The sequence below is a fragment of the Capricornis sumatraensis genome, chromosome 5 (genome assembly GCF_032405125.1).
Source record: "Capricornis sumatraensis isolate serow.1 chromosome 5, serow.2, whole genome shotgun sequence".
NCBI classification, from domain to species: Eukaryota; Metazoa; Chordata; class Mammalia; order Artiodactyla; family Bovidae; genus Capricornis; species Capricornis sumatraensis.
The window spans coordinates 18,013,795-18,029,407 of record NC_091073.1 but is presented as its reverse complement, the minus strand read 5'-3'; the positions used below and the strand labels follow the sequence as shown (position 1 = coordinate 18,029,407).

The 15,613-nt window shown below is 43.7% G+C and overlaps 1 protein-coding gene across 4 annotated transcripts in view; it reads right to left on the bottom strand.

Annotated features, from left to right (window-relative positions):
- DYNC1I1 (dynein cytoplasmic 1 intermediate chain 1) overlaps positions 1 to 15,613 on the bottom strand; it is a 322,279-nt gene that overhangs the window by 117,009 nt on the left and 189,657 nt on the right. For all 4 annotated transcript variants that reach the window (XM_068972507.1, XM_068972509.1, XM_068972508.1 and 1 more), the window contains one exon: positions 12,419 to 12,544. In XM_068972507.1, coding sequence (XP_068828608.1) covers positions 12,419 to 12,544 — 126 coding nt within the window. The remainder of the gene's footprint in view (positions 1 to 12,418; positions 12,545 to 15,613) is intronic.

The window sequence follows — 15,613 nt, the reverse complement described above, 5'->3', positions numbered from 1 at the left end:
CCCTGAGGTTCTAAGTTCTATATATGAATAGGTCCTATGGAAAAAATATTAATTCATATGAGAAATAAAGAGCTTCCTTGGCGGCTCAGATGAAGAATCTACCTGCAATGCAAGAGACCTGGGTTAGACACCTGGGTCAGGAAGACGCCCTGGAGAAGGAACTGGCAACCCACTCCAGTATTCTCGGCTGGAGAATCCCATGGACAGAGGAGCCTGGTGGGCTACAGTCCACGGGGTCTCAAAGAGTCAGACATGACTGAGCAACTTACACTTTCATATGAGAAACAAACACCCAAAAAACAAAATGAAAAGCAAAAAACAATCCTTTCCCTGCACAACACAGCAGAACATGGTTAGTCTATCTTAGAATGGTAATTGGATTTAGGTGGGGTTTGCCTTTCCATTTATTTTTTAAAAAATGATTAGAAGATGAAATTAAAATACAATCCCTGGTTACAAATATTAAGTGGGTGTGGATGTAGAACTCTGGATCAGTAGTTAAGTTTGGCTAATACAATGTCTCTGCTGCTAAAAGTAAATTAATTATGGAAATTTCCATGAGCCCACAAAAACTCTGCTCACAGTACCTGACCACGCTCCCTCACATTCTTGTACGTGTGTATACTTTGTGGCTAAAGGAGCACATTTGCTTTGATTGTGGAGCTCTTTCCAGACCTTAAGAGCTGCAATTCTAATTTTTACACTGAGAAAATACTCAAAATGTGTTCCCTTCTGGGGGAGTGAAACGCTGTGCCTCTTTCAAGAGGCAAGCCCTTAGAAGCCCATCAGCTGTTGTTCCAAACCTTCAGGCTCCAGTTTTGTAGCATCTTTGTCCTGTATTTTCTGAAAGGCTTTGAGCTCTTGGACGAACATTCTTCTAGTGGCAATTTTAACATAGCTGAATGCTTTCATTTGTGCTGCAGGTAGCATACACAATAATAGACATCATTCAGTGAATACTATTCCCATATAGAAGTTCTCTTCCAAGAATCATTTGCCAGCTGCCCCGCTGTGGGATCAGAGGGTGGGACACTTTTGATTTTAGACATATGGAAGGGGACAGTAGGAGCTGGGTTTTTAGCAACAGAGCTTGCTGGGGCCCTGGGGTAAGTGTTATGCTTCTTGTGGCAGAGAACAAAGACCTCACCGTTCACACAGAGCCCCACTGAGATTATGAACCACACACATGGCAAAATACTTCACTAAAATGTAGACCAAGAGCACTTTCCTTCAGAAAGATATTCACTGGAAGGACAGGGGCTGAAGCTCCAATGTTTTGGCCAACTGATGCAGAGCCGACTCATCAGAAAAGACCCTGATGCTGGCAAAGACTGAGACAACAGGAGAACTGGGTGGCAGAGGATGAGGGGGTTGGACAGAATCACTGATTCAATGGACATGAGTTTGAGCAAACTCCAGGCGACAGTGGAGGACAGGGGGACCTGGCCTGCTGCGGTCCATGAGATCATGAAGGGTCGAACATGACTTAGTGACTAAACAACAACAAGTTCAGGGAGAAAAGCTGAATAAGCCAAAGGGAAAGCTGCCTATCTGCTATTGTTAGCGAGGTGAGGGGATCCTGGCCACACTTTCTGAGCTCTAAGCACATTTTGGCCCCTCTTCGATCATGCTCCAGAATTACTTTTTCCATTTTTCCCTCCCCATGCTGCGTCTGTAACACAACCACTCTATGTAGTTTATCTCAGGAAATGACAATTGGCTGTCGAATCCCATACAAATTGATTGGATATGACAGCTTAAAAGAATAAATATTCTGCAGAGAAGAAAGTTTTTACTTAGACTCTTGTATTTTCGATCCCTTTTTAAAATCCCTTCTTGCTTAATTTTATTATTTCAATTAGATCATTTAAAAAATCAACACATCACATGCCAACCTCCCCTAAGAGCAATCATAAGATTTGATGATTTTTCTGATACACAGGCTAGGGTTTCAAATTTGCATTATTTTATCTACCAAATTAACTCTGAATTCTAAACCAAACTAATGCTGCCATGTGTTTTTAAACATCTCTAATCCAAACCATCTGGAGAGGCATGGCTTTGCAGAGGCAACCCTTCCAGGACACTCTGTGGATTCTGTCACTGCTTGAGGTTTTGGCAAGCCATCAACATTACTGTAATTCTCTTTTCTGAAATATAGCTTTTGACTAGGATTTGAGAGTTTTGGGTGTGTGCATGCAGGCACTTGGGTACACTTTTGCTCGTCTCTTTCTCTTTTCAGAAGATCATATTTACAACAAACTTCAAGAAATACAGGTCTCTGTTGTTTACAGAGGATAAAATTGATTTTAACTACTCAACATTATGTTAAGAAACACACCTCTCTGTACATAGGTACTGGAAATACTTTTTAAACAAATTAAAAGAAGAAAATATATCAACTTTAAAGAGCAGCAACTATCAAAAGTATAAAGTGATTATGGCAATAATGATTTGTAGATGTAACATATGAACTCAGTACATTTAAGAGGCGATCATAACTAAAAAATCAACTAAGCTAAATCTTTGCCTAAGAAAGCAACACCTTGTTTAATTCTTTGGCTACCAGTGAATATATTTTAAAAGTATAAATAAAAACAAAATCAGATATGAGCATGCTAAAAGCAAACCGTGGACCACTTGTCACAACAAAGGCTAAAAGAACTTTCCCGGGGGCTTCCCTGGTGGTTCAAAGGTCAAGAATCCGCCTGTCAATATGGGAGACATGGGTTCTATCCCTGATCTCGGAGGATCCCAATGCTGTGGAGCAACTAGGCCCGTGTACCACAGCTACTGATCCTGAGCTCAAGAGCCCAGGAGCTGCAACTACTGAAATCCCTCTAGCGCCTGTGGTCTGAAACAAGAGAAGCCACTGCAATGAGAAGTCTGCGTACCACGACTAGAGAGCAGCCCATACAGCAACAAAGACCCAGCACATCCGAGTAAATAATTAAAAAACTTTCCCTGCAAGTAAGGAGGCTCATTCTCCTTCCACAAATTCTTTGATAATAATGCTTTTAGACAAGCTCAAAACTTACACATGTAAGAATTAAAGATTTTAAAATTAAAAAAATAAAAAATTAAAAAAAAAAAAAACACAAACATTTCAAATCCTAAAAAAAAAAAAAAATGGACAGATCCCCCGTTTTTGCTAGGAGCCACTGCCCAAAATAAATTTTAATAATGATGGGACTGCTGGGAAATCTGACTGTACCTGTATGTATTACATCCCTTTCATCCAATAGTATGAGGCAACCTAAAGACATACACAAACTGGAAGGTTTCCCTGAAGCTCATCAAGGGGGAAGATGTCTATTCTTTAGAAACAGATGGGCTGAAGTCCAGACTGAGTCTGTGTTTAGAACATAAAGACGCCAAAGCAATGCAGAGGCCCCGCCTCAGAGGTGGTTGCAGCCCAGAACACCCTTGCGGGGGGTGGGGGGGCACTAACATGGTCTGGAGCCTCACCACAGTCCATCTCTGGCTGTTTCCTTTCCTGCAGTGAGATCCTCCACTCCCACACCTCTGAGGGAGAGGGGTGCCTCTCTGAGACCTCTCTTTCCTTTGAGACCACCTGGTAGAATTTCAACTGCTTCTGCCTATATTAAAATACTGTAGGATAAAGGAAAAGCACAATCTGAGATTTCAGAGAACGGATGCCCCAACCAGGGGGACTGGAGCCCAAGCCTTTAGGAGACACAGCTCCTAACAGAGATGCTAATCAGGTCTCAGATGAAAGTAGAACATGGGTCAGCCTCATGGTCTTTATTCTCGCTCCAGGGTCTACAGAGTGAGCTCAGCATGGCAAAGGGCCAGCGCATCTCTATGGAATTCAATGCAGCCACATGAGCTACGGTGGGCTTCTTTACTAGTGGTAAAGAACCTGCTTGCCAATGCAGGAGACACAGGTTCAATTCCTAGGTTGGGAAGATCCCCTGGAGGAGGGAATGGCAACCTACTCCAACATTCTTGCCTGGAGAATCCCACGGACAGAGAAGCCTGGAAGGATACAGGCCATGGGGTTACAAAGAACTGGACACGACTGCACACACACACGAACTATAGAAGAGACCAGTGGGTACTCTTATGAAGCCTGTGCCTGAGACAATCCGTGTGAGTAACTGAGCCATGAAAACGAGGCATCTGTACCTATCTGTATATGGGGGAAGCAGACCAGCAGAGATCCTACTGCAGACACGTGTCGCAACACAACAGTCAGTTCAGTCAGTCAGTTCAGTTGCTCAGTCGTGTCCGACTCTTTGCGACCCCATGAATCGCAGCACGCCAGGTCTCCCTGTCCATCATCAACTCCTGGAGTTCACTCAGACTCACGTCCATCGAGTCAGTGATGCCATCCAGCCATCTCATCCTCTGTCGTCCCCTTCTCCTCCTGCCCCCAATCCCTCCCAACAGCAGAGTCTTTTCCAATGAGTCAACTCTTCGCATGAGGTGGCCAAAGTACTGGAGTTTCAGCTTCAGCATCAGTCCTTCCAAAGAAATCCCAGGACTGATCTCCTTCAGAATGGACTGGTTGGATCTCCTTGCAGTCCAAGGACTCTCAGGAGTCTTCTCCAACACCACAGTTCAAAAGCATCAATTCTTCGGCACTCGGTCTTCTTCACAGTCCAACTCTCACATCCATACATGACCACTGGAAAAACCATAGCCTTGACTAGATGGACCTTTGTTGGCAAAGTAATGTCTCTGCTTTTCAATATGCTATCTGGGTTGGTCATAACACAATAGTACCAGTTACCAAAACACTGAGATGACTTTGTACTTGTTAGAAAAATGCTTTTCCCCACACCCTCCCAGTGCTCCCCTGCTACTGGACCCCTGCACCCTCCCTCTTGCACCCTTCAGTCATGACCTCCCCCATTCAGCACCTACAGGTGAGATGCCTGACATAAAGGGGGCCCTAATCCATGCTCTCTGGACAGTACTGTACAGATTGTTACATACTTAGAATTTCAGTCCTGCATAGTAAATAACTGACACTGGTGCCTAACAGTGAATGCTTTATACATACTGCCTCCTGCCCGTCCCGTGCATGCTCAGTTGTTCAGTTGTGTCCGACTCTTTGCAGCCCTATGGACTGCAGCCTGCCAGGCTCCTCTGTCCATGGGATTCTTTAGGCAACAGTACTAGAGTGAGTTGCCATGCCCTCTTCCAGGGCATCTTCGCGACCCAGGGATCAAACTCAGGTCTCCTGCATTGCAGGCAGATTCTTTACCGCTGAACCTCCAGGGAAGCCCCAACTGTTTCCTGTACTGTGCTCAGTTGCTTCAGTCATATCTGACTCTTTGCAACCTGTGGACTGTAGCCCACCAGGCTCCTCTGTCCATGGGATTCTCCAGGCAAGAATGCTGGAGTGGGTTGCCATGCCCGCCTCTAGGGGATCTTCCCAACTCAGGAATCGAACCCATATCTCTGGCATCTCCTGCATTGTAGGTAGTTTCTTTACCCACTGAGCCACCCGGGAAGCCCCAACTGTCTCCTAGGACTCAGTAAATATCTCGTCATTTAGTCATGAAACAAGTTTAAATGGCTGGGAAGGTAGAACTTTGTAACTGCTCAGGTTTCCTCTTCACTTGGCTCTTGTATATAAAAAGCACACATGGGGGTCTAATAAGAGGAGATGGCCAGGTGATGGGAATTAGGGCATGGGGGGGGGACTGGGGCCAACTGAAGAGTTCTTGTCAGGAGGGGATGGCCTCTTCTCAACTCTAGCCTATTGTTGCCATAGTGGGTACCCTGCAAGTGTATGAATAGAGGACTGAATGAATGGATGAATGTGTAAGGTGAGATTTCTTTGTAAAAGACTCAAGTAAGGAAAATAAGAACACCAAAGTTTAAGCGTCCTTCAATGAGATGGACTGTCATGCAGTAACAGAGAAACAACCAAATTTAAAGAGAATGCTTCTGTCTCCTCAAAGCATGTTCCCCTATTACTATGGGATTATGTTCTCCTCAAACTCATATGTTGGAGTCCTAAAACTCAGAGTGATGCTATCTGGAGACGGGTGCTTTGGGAGGTAATTAGGTTTAAATGAGGTCATAAAGGGGAGGCCCTCATCATGGTATTAAAATATGAGAAAAGCTCGCTCACACTCTCTCTCTACATGAGGACAGACCTAAAAGGCAGTCACCTGTAAGTCAGGGAGAGTCCTCACCAGAAACCACAACAGCTGGCACCTTGATCTTGAACTTACCCGCTCCAGAACTGTGAGAAAATTGTTTTCTGCTTTTTAAGCCACCCAGTCTGTGATACGTTATTATGACAGCCTGGACACACTGTGTTCAGTGCTCGGTCATGTTCAACTCTTTGCGACCGTGTAGACTGTAGCCCGCCAGGCTCCTCTTGTCCATGGGATTCTCCAGGCAAGAATACTGGAGTGGGTTGCCATTTCCTTCTCCATATTATCTCTTTTATCCTCACAATAATCCTAAGAGGTAAACAGATGTCCATGGGCATTCAAGCCAGACCCCTGGTAACACTCATTTCCATTAGACCAAGCTCTTGGGAGCTCAGTGAACGGCCAGGGGGCAGGGTGCGGAGGACAAGCAGAGTTACAGGCTGGAAGCCTCACTCATGCTGTTTCCCGGAGCTCACTGCACAGCACCAATGATTCCTGGGCAATTCCTTGATGAAGCACAACTGCAGAAAGCCCAGTTCAGACCGTTTTAGCACAGTGCATGGCAAGAAGAGAGAAGGGCATTTAGGGGACTGAATAAAATCTTCAAAATTGAGTTCTCTGCCTCCAACCTGTGTGCACATCAATGGGGCAGAGCAAACATTAATAAATCTTAGGTAGCTTTGTAATAACACTGAATGTCAGCTTGATCACTTGCAACATGACATGGCAAGATGAAACACTTTAAAAATAAGTTGTTCAAAGATGGGCTCTCTTTTACAGCATCCCTTGCATGTAATAATAGCTCGCTTGGCCACTTGTCAGGTATACAGCCCCTTCAATGCGATTTTCAGATGAAGAATTGCCCCTGATACTATCTATTTGTTATAATCCTGCCGATAACTAATAATCTCCCTAGATGTATCCTAATGACCAGTTTTGCTTCTTATGTTAATTTTTAGCGAAGATTCTAGAAAGCAGGCAGATAAAGAATGAACGCTGGCAAGGCAGTTTCTCTGCTGCCAGCTTCCTGGGTTGAAACAGAAAAAGAAAAGTCCCTGCTGTTTGATTTAATAAGAATCAGTGTCTAGCTCGAGCCTCTCTCGTCGGACCAGTCTTACTCAATTAGCATAAAAGAAGAGTTTCCAAGTGTCTGCATTTCATTTCAGCAAGTACATGTAAATTTCCGTGTGAAAGTGAAGTGAAAGTCACTCAGTCACGTCTGACTCTTTGCAACTCCATGCAGTCCATGGAATTCTCCTGGCCAGAATACTGCAGTGAGTAGCCTTTCCCTTCTCCAGGGGATCTTCCCAACCTAGGGATCGAACTCAGATCTCCAGCATTGCAGTCAGATTCTTTACCAGCTGAACCACCAGGGAAGCCCAAGAATACTGGAGTGGGTAGCCTATCCCTTCCCCAGTGGATCTTCCTGACCCACGGATTGAACCGGGGTCTCCTGCATTGCAGGCAGATTCTAACCAACTGAGTTATCACCGTGTGCTTTTCCCTAAAGACACTTTTCCCTAAATAGCACTGCTGTGCTGCTGCTGTTCTTGTCTGATCCTTATAACCGGAATCTTTTGTGTAAAAGTTTAATTCTATCTTTGTATCACCTGAATTCCTTAATTACCCACAATTATGTACCTCGAAATGCATCTCACAATCTATACAAGCAATGATGCTGGTTTGCTCTTTGGGGTCTCTCCATCCTGCATTGCCTTTGAAAACTGGGTCTTACATTCGTCGGCCCGTCCTTATCCATGGAGTTCATTCGCCAGTCACTAAGCACCTAATATGTGCCCTCAATTTGTCAGCCCAGGAATTCATATTGAATATATAACCTAGTTGTCAAACTTTTTTTTTTCCCAAATTTATTGGGATATAGTTGTTTTCTCTTCATTCATCCCTTCTCTTTTCTGACCTCTACAGAGTAACAGGGCTTCCTTCCCTGGTGGCTCAGTGGTAAAGAATCCGCTTGCTAATGCAGGAGATGCAGGTTCCAGCCCTGGGTTAGGAAGATCTCCTGAAGGAGGAATGGCAACCCACTGCAGTATTCTTGCCTGGGCAATCCCATGGACAGAGGAGCCTGGAAAGCTACAGTCCACGAGGTCACAAAAGAGTCAGACATGACTTAGCGACTGAAGAACAACAACCGAGCAACAACGACTTTCCACATTGAAAAGCTTAGAAAACGACTTAAAAAAAAAATCAGTGAGGCCATAAGGAAGTTACCCTCCCTTAATTAAAAAAAGAATCTGTAAGTCAAATTCTAACACTTTTCTGGTCATAAAAGACCTTGGGAAATTCTTTTAAATTAATGCATATCTTTTGTGTCTATAGCTGTTTTGTTATTTAGATTACATGGCACAGTCTGGGCTAGGGAAGGGACGAAAGTTGATGGGAGAAGAAATCAAGTTTATTGCAATAAACCTCACAGCTCCACCAGAGTTGGAGGAAGTCTCCTTTCTATGACGTGACGACAATGCCTCACCAACTACCCCATGGTCACTCAGCAGTGTGGTCAGCCAGGAACAGAGCTGCCTGTCCACTGTGTCCACTGCCCCCACCAGCAGCCCACAATCCCATCACTCCTCCCAGGGAGGTCTGCAGCCTGGGAGAACCTCATGCAGAACCAGACGCTGAATGGCTAAAGCTGTCCCTGCAATCTCAATCTGTAATCTTTATAGAACCTTAATGAGAAGAGAAGATGCGGAAAAAGTCAGCTGAGGATTTTAAACACGGGCACAAATGAGGTTAGTTGGTATGAACCCCACTTCACATTCTGCTTCCCCCGCTCCAACCCCCAAATCAGGAGCGATTTGGGTCTATGTCAATTTCAGGTCATTGTCAGATAATAAGAAGAGAATGCCAAGGACAAAGAAACCAAATCGGGGGAAAAAAAAAAAAAAAGTAAAAATAAAAACCTCTGACAAAGCCAAGCCTCTAAATATAGCTTTTCCACTTTCCTCAATGCAGCTAATTCTAAGATTTGTATTTCTGATTCTACTCATTCTGTTTTAAAAGAGAAAGACCACACCAGGGTAAGCAATGCAGGGTGGTCAGATGCATGACCTAATGACAGTGTGGGGAAGCCACTACAGAAGACGGCAGGAGCGCTGCCAGACGGTGTGGCGGGGACCAGCGACTGACTTCCACGCAGAGTCCGCTGATGTTTTCCAAGTACGGATGGCTCTTACTGAAATGAAAATAGAAAACGCAGAACCAGAGCCCATACTAAAAATTCAGTTTAGTAAAGACAGAAGACTGCCCACGAAAGTAGAGGGTATTTGGCTTTGCTATTTTCAGAGAGAAATGAGCCTTCCTCCAGCAATCTTTCTACCATTAGGATAAAAGCCTGCCGGTCTTCGCAAAGGAACACTGAACCGCTGTCTGTATCTTGTGCATTTGTTTTCTAGTGCCCCAGATGATGTTTTTCTGAGTCATAGGATTTGTTTGCAACTACATACACTTGCCAAAAACACGGAGAATTGGCAGAGATCAGCAAGAAATGGCCAGCTAATGCAATTAGTCCAAACTGATAAAAGTACAATCATAAGGCACTCACAGCTCCTCCCTACCCTCAGCCCCCTTTCTTATTAAGCAAACTAATTTTGGAACTATTAGAACATCACAGGAGAATGTGGAAACAAGTTCAACCTACCCAATTTCAGTGAGAGTGTATCTAGAGAGGACCAGCTGCAATAAATAAGCTCTACTAATGATTTGAAGGGGCGTAACAAAGAGTGAGAGGTCAGTGAGTGGACGGTTTGGTTTCTCTCATGTCTCATCCCTGGGTTGGGAAGATCCCATGGAGAAGGGAATGGCTACCCACTCCAATATTCTAGCCTGGAGAATTACGGACAGAGGAGCCCAAGGGGCTACAGTCCCTGGGGTTGCAAAGCATCAGACACAACTGAGCGGCTAACACTTCTACACGTCACTAGTTTTAGTCCTGTGGCCACTCCAAATTCCCCCTGAACTACCATGGCTACGTCACGGCAACCAAACTGTCCTGTTACTCCTTCCCTCCACCTCACCTCCACCCCCCAAGTCATGTGCAAGGTGTGTCCCTGGGTGTCCAAGTTAACCCTGCGTTGGTCTCCCAACAGCTCAGCCACACTCAGGATCACAGCACCTCCGCAACCACTGTTACTTACTTGGTGGTGATTGAAACTTCATCGAGATCAACTGTGGCAAGATGGGTCACTATCCCAACAGAGATGGTACTCTCCAGGGCACGCTGTGTCACGTTCAACACGGGTGAATCCCCTCCTGGGAAAACTCTTGCTCTTCTGACCACCTCAGAAGCAGACCCCAGCAATGAGTGAGCCACAGGGAATAAGTGTGTGTGTAGGGGGGGGGGGGCGGGGGCGGGGCGTGGTAAGAAGGGGCAGGGAGTTGGGTACGAAATTTCTCAAATAGGGAGCAAAAGCAAGAAACTCCCCCCGCCAGCTTCTGGTCACCAGATGAAGTGAAGATAGTAGTCAGAATTTGGGGGATACAGAGATATCTTAGTATCTTTTGGTAGGATATGAAGAGCACTTCTGACTTGAAAAAAAATCAAGAGCATATCTTCCAGAACACGTACATTGGAGCATTTAAAAAGCAAGTAAAAATAAGGTTAAAGGCATTCTGGTGAAGCTTTTCATAAATGATCCCAAAGATAGCAGGAGACGAAAAGAAAGGATGTTCTTCTCAGTCAATGCGTCAGAAAACACAATTTGAAAATTTGAAAATTCTAGTTAATTCCCAAACCTTCTGGAATTTGTGTCTTCACTCAACTTATTAGTCCCTACTGACCTGTTACTATGCAATGTTGTGAATGTTAACCACATTCTCAAATTGTTATTGTCACAGGCAACCCACTGCTAGTTAATATAATAATAAACATTTTTTTGATGATGATAAACATTTTGTACACTGACCAAAACAACATAGTGTGTCACTTCTTAAAGTTAAAAAAATTCAGTATATGATTTATACACTATTCAAAATACTTCAAATGGTGCTGTTTTTTTTTTTTTTTTAATGTGCTTCTGTTTATCCCTTAATCCTTTTAGTATTTGCTCGGTAATTCAGCAAAACTCTTTAAACTGAATAAAATTAGGATTTTGTGCTTCTATGTTTACAGAAAGAGCATATCAGACTGACAAATTTGATAATCTTAAAAAGAAAGAAAGAAAGAAAAAACTGTTCTCATTTCAAAGGTTCAAAAAATAAAGGTTATTTACTATGCAGACCAGGACTTCTTGTTGTTTTTATGATAGCAAATTAGAAAAACATGGTCAGAGTTAGAGGTTACTCAATCAGGTTGAAGCTAGGACCTTTGTTCCAGCAGTCCTTGTTCCTCAAATTATATCTGATAATGTTCTAAAGTCTAAACATATTTTAGTTCAAAACGATACTCAGCTCTTAGATATAAAATGGCACTACGCTTTCAAATATCAACAAGTTTACCCAGTCTCTTCAACTGATGTATATGTTTTCAGAGTAATCCGTCACTCAGGACCTCTGAATTGTAACATCTGAGGAGCTGAAACTTTGAGCTAGAATGTTTGTTTGCATTTTCGTGTGCATAATCATCGGAGAGGGGCATTAATACAGGGGTTGGTATACTGGCCACTACCAAGGCCTATTATTTCAGCAGAGCCGTGGCAACAGGGCAGTTGTTACATACTTCCAGCCTGTGTTGTGTCAGATGGAGGAGTGGACCAATGTGTCAGCAGACACAAGCAGTAAACCATCCCAAACTAGTTGCAATCCAGCAACAGCATCTCTATTTCTCAACAATTCAAAAGAAGAGGGTGCTAAACCTTCCCCTAAACTGGCTACCAAAGTATTATTATCTGTGAAGTAAGATGGTGCCCGTCAACTTAAAACTGGCGAAATCGCATGGAACTGCATTTCAGAGCGAGGAGGGAACTTGAAATGCTATTGCTCTGCGGATGTCCACGTGGGTGGGCGAACATATGTTCCTGCTAAGCAGAGGAAGTGGTACACCCGGATTTCTTCCTAAGTGCGAGGCCTTTATAAACTCGTCCTCATGGCGCTGTTTTAAATAGAAAGAAAATGACACACAGTCCCCAACCAGGCTTCCTAACTGTTTGGAGAGGGTGGCCACTTTCCCAAAACATTAGGTTACTGTGGGGGAATTTTCCAAAATTGTCAACAATTCCGTTTTTAAGCTCTGTGCTGTTTCTCCACATGAAACAGATGCAAGGCCGCACGAGCTATATTTGGCCTCACGGGAGATGTCAGTTAATTTTTGCAGTGCTGACTCCTACCTGACAGTGGAAGACGTACTCTGGTGTGGTTTTCTTAAACTTCATGTTCCAAACCAAGGCTACTCCATCTGGTTCATGGGGAGCATCTTCGTTGTTGTTGTAGGAAGCGACCATCAGCTCAGGGTACTAAATGGAAGAAGTCACAGGATGGGTTATGCCAAGATGACAACACAAGGGAAAGATTCTTATTGCAACAGATGCATGCTATATTACACACTTGAAATGGTACTTGCTTTTTAAGCTGTGGCAGACTTAATACCAGGGCTTCCCTGGTAGCTCAGCTGACAAAAAAAATCTGCCTGCAATGCAGGAGACACTGGTTTGATTCCAAGGCCAGGAAGATCCCCTGGAGAAGGGATAGGTTACCCACTCCAGTATACTAGGGCTTCCCTGGGGGCTCAGATGGTAAAGAATCTGCCTGCAATGCGGGAGACATGGGTTCGATCCCTGGGTTGGGAAGATCCCCTGGAGGAGGGCATGGCAACCTACTCCAGTATTCTTGACCTGCAGAATCCCATGGACAGAGGAGCCTGATCTACAGTTGATGGGATCATAAAGAGTTGGACATGACTGAGCAATTATAAGCACAGCACAGCACATACTTAGTCCCAACTTCGTGTCTCAGCCCACTGCAATCTGGTTTCTACCCGCAACATTCCACATGTGCTTGTCATAGTAACCATCAAAGTACACACACTGCTGAACCTCTGCGGTATCTGACGTTTGGGCTGCTTCCTCCTCTCTCCTATGCTGGCTTCCATCACACCTTTCTCTCCCACTCTTCTGAACCACTGTTTTTAGCCTCTACAGTTCCTTCTACTACCTATGGGAGGCTGGGGCTGTTTTCTGTCCTCTTGTTGGTGTCTGTTTACACATTCTTCCCTCGTGATCTCATCCAATAGCTTTAATTAGCGTTCATATACTGACAATGTTCAAACATTTATCTCTGGGCTTGACTTCTAAGATGCCTATTTTACAACTACTAGAGATTTCTCAAGGCTGTACATAGACACATCAGATGCAATGCACAGGAAAGTGAGCTTGTTGCCTTCTACGAAAAGCTGTTTCAACATTCCTCCCATTAGGACTTTGTACTGACTGTCTGGGCCAGACACTCCACGTTCATTTTTACCCCTCCCTCTTTCTTCTCTACATGCTGCTTCAGAACTTCCTCAAGACCTTTCAAATGTATGCTTCTTTCTATCCTTAAGGTCAGAGCCTCCTAAATGAATTTCTTGTCTGGATGAAGACAACAGCATTTTAAATGACTTTCTGCTTCTAGGCTTGCCAGGCCCCGCGCTCACCTACTCCAGTCTCCATCCTTTGTCAATATGACTTTACAAAACATGTATCTGGCTAAGTCATTTCTCTGCTTAGAAAAGCTTAATGGCTCATCATTACTTTCAAGATAAAATCTAGGTCATTTAGGATCCTTCATGATCTGTTCTTGGAGGAGGAAATGGCAACCCACTCCAGTATTCTTGCCTGGAAAAATCCCATGGACAGAGGAGCCTGGGGGGCTACAGTCCATGGGGTTGCAAGGAGTTGGACATGACTGAGCAACTGAGCTCACACGATCTGTTAGCTTCTACTTTCTCTGCCTAATCTCTTACAACCTACCCCCTTTCCTCCCAACCCCTACCTATGACCCAGCCTCCCTGGGCTAGTTCTGAGGTTCATAGGTACAGCCTCTGTACCATGAGTTGACACTCACTCTCACTGAAAAGCCTCTCCTGTGTTGGTTACATCATTAACTTATTTGTTAAGACTCCATGTAGGCGTCAAGTCCTCCAGACCTAATCCTACCTAATCATTCACCACCCCTCATTGCCTCTCATCAGCCCCCTTAGCATTACGTATGTCCCCCTATTAAGGCACGTGTCAACTTGTATTATGGCTTTTCCCGGTCTATGTCCACGACTAGATTGTAAGCTTTTTGAGTGTAGGGACTTGGTTTTATTGACCTCTGAATCCAGGCCTAGTAAGTCCTAGCACGATAAACTTGTGCCAAAATCTACTGAATTACAAATACTCTTTTTTATGTTAGTGACTCCGCGCTCAGCAGCAAGATCCTATCTTTAATCCCTTGTTGTTAAATAATGCCAACAATTAGAAGCTCAAGTGAAAGAAACTCAAGTAGTAAAATGACTAAGAGGACTCTACAGCAAGTAGAAATACCTGCTCACCATACATGAACTCTGCGTTGAGCGCTAGAAATAAACAGGTTGAATCTCATGGCAAGTATTTATGAGTTAAAGTACACTGTATGAAAACGTCATTCCTACCCGGGATTTCCATACGGCAGCCCCATTAAATATACTATCAGGACTATCAGGATTATAGCAGATCATACCACTCTTTGCTCATGGGTAGTTTAGTTTTTTCCTTCTTATTCACTATACTGTATATATTTAACATAAGTTTGTCAGTAAAAATTTGAACATCAGCTTTTTTTTCCCTATCAAAAACAATTAAGCCTGAGTCTTCTATGTGTTTTATTCATTCTTTGAACTCCCCCAGCTTAAGAAAGCTGCAGAGAGTTACAGCTTACCAGTTGGTGCAGAGGAAGTATAAGCCTGCAATGAGACGCATGTATGTGGCCGCCAGGGGAAGTAATCATTCTTTATTAGAAAACACTCCTCAGCGGATGAATCAAAGGCCTATTTAGAAAGGCCTTTGATTCAAAGCCCATTCAAAGAAACTAACATCCAGATAAACACAGAAGTCTCCAGACTGTCCATCTGAAGTTTAACTAGGTCACATGGGAAAAGGCAACTCTATAAACATCAACACCACTACCACAGTGGCCAATGAGCAGCCAGATGTGTCTGGAATAATATCCCACAGCTTCACATCTGGGTCTCATCGCTGGCTCCCACTTTAAAAAAAAATCTTAAAATTATTGGGCTTAAAACCCCTTTAGAAAACAGGGAGAGTTTTTTTCAAATACCAGTGAAATGCTATTGGTGTAATTTCTATAACTGGGATCAAAAGGCCTAAAGATACTGATTAACTCTTAAGTCATGAAAGTGTTTATGATTTCAAAGTCTCCTCTAGTATGTGTTTGAACATGACTAATCAATATTTTCTTATTTTCCAACAAAAAAAGTAGTCATTCTCTGCATGATTATTGAAATATTAAAATTATTATTTTAAAGAGAATATCAACTCCTGGGAAGTTTGTGATTATTCACA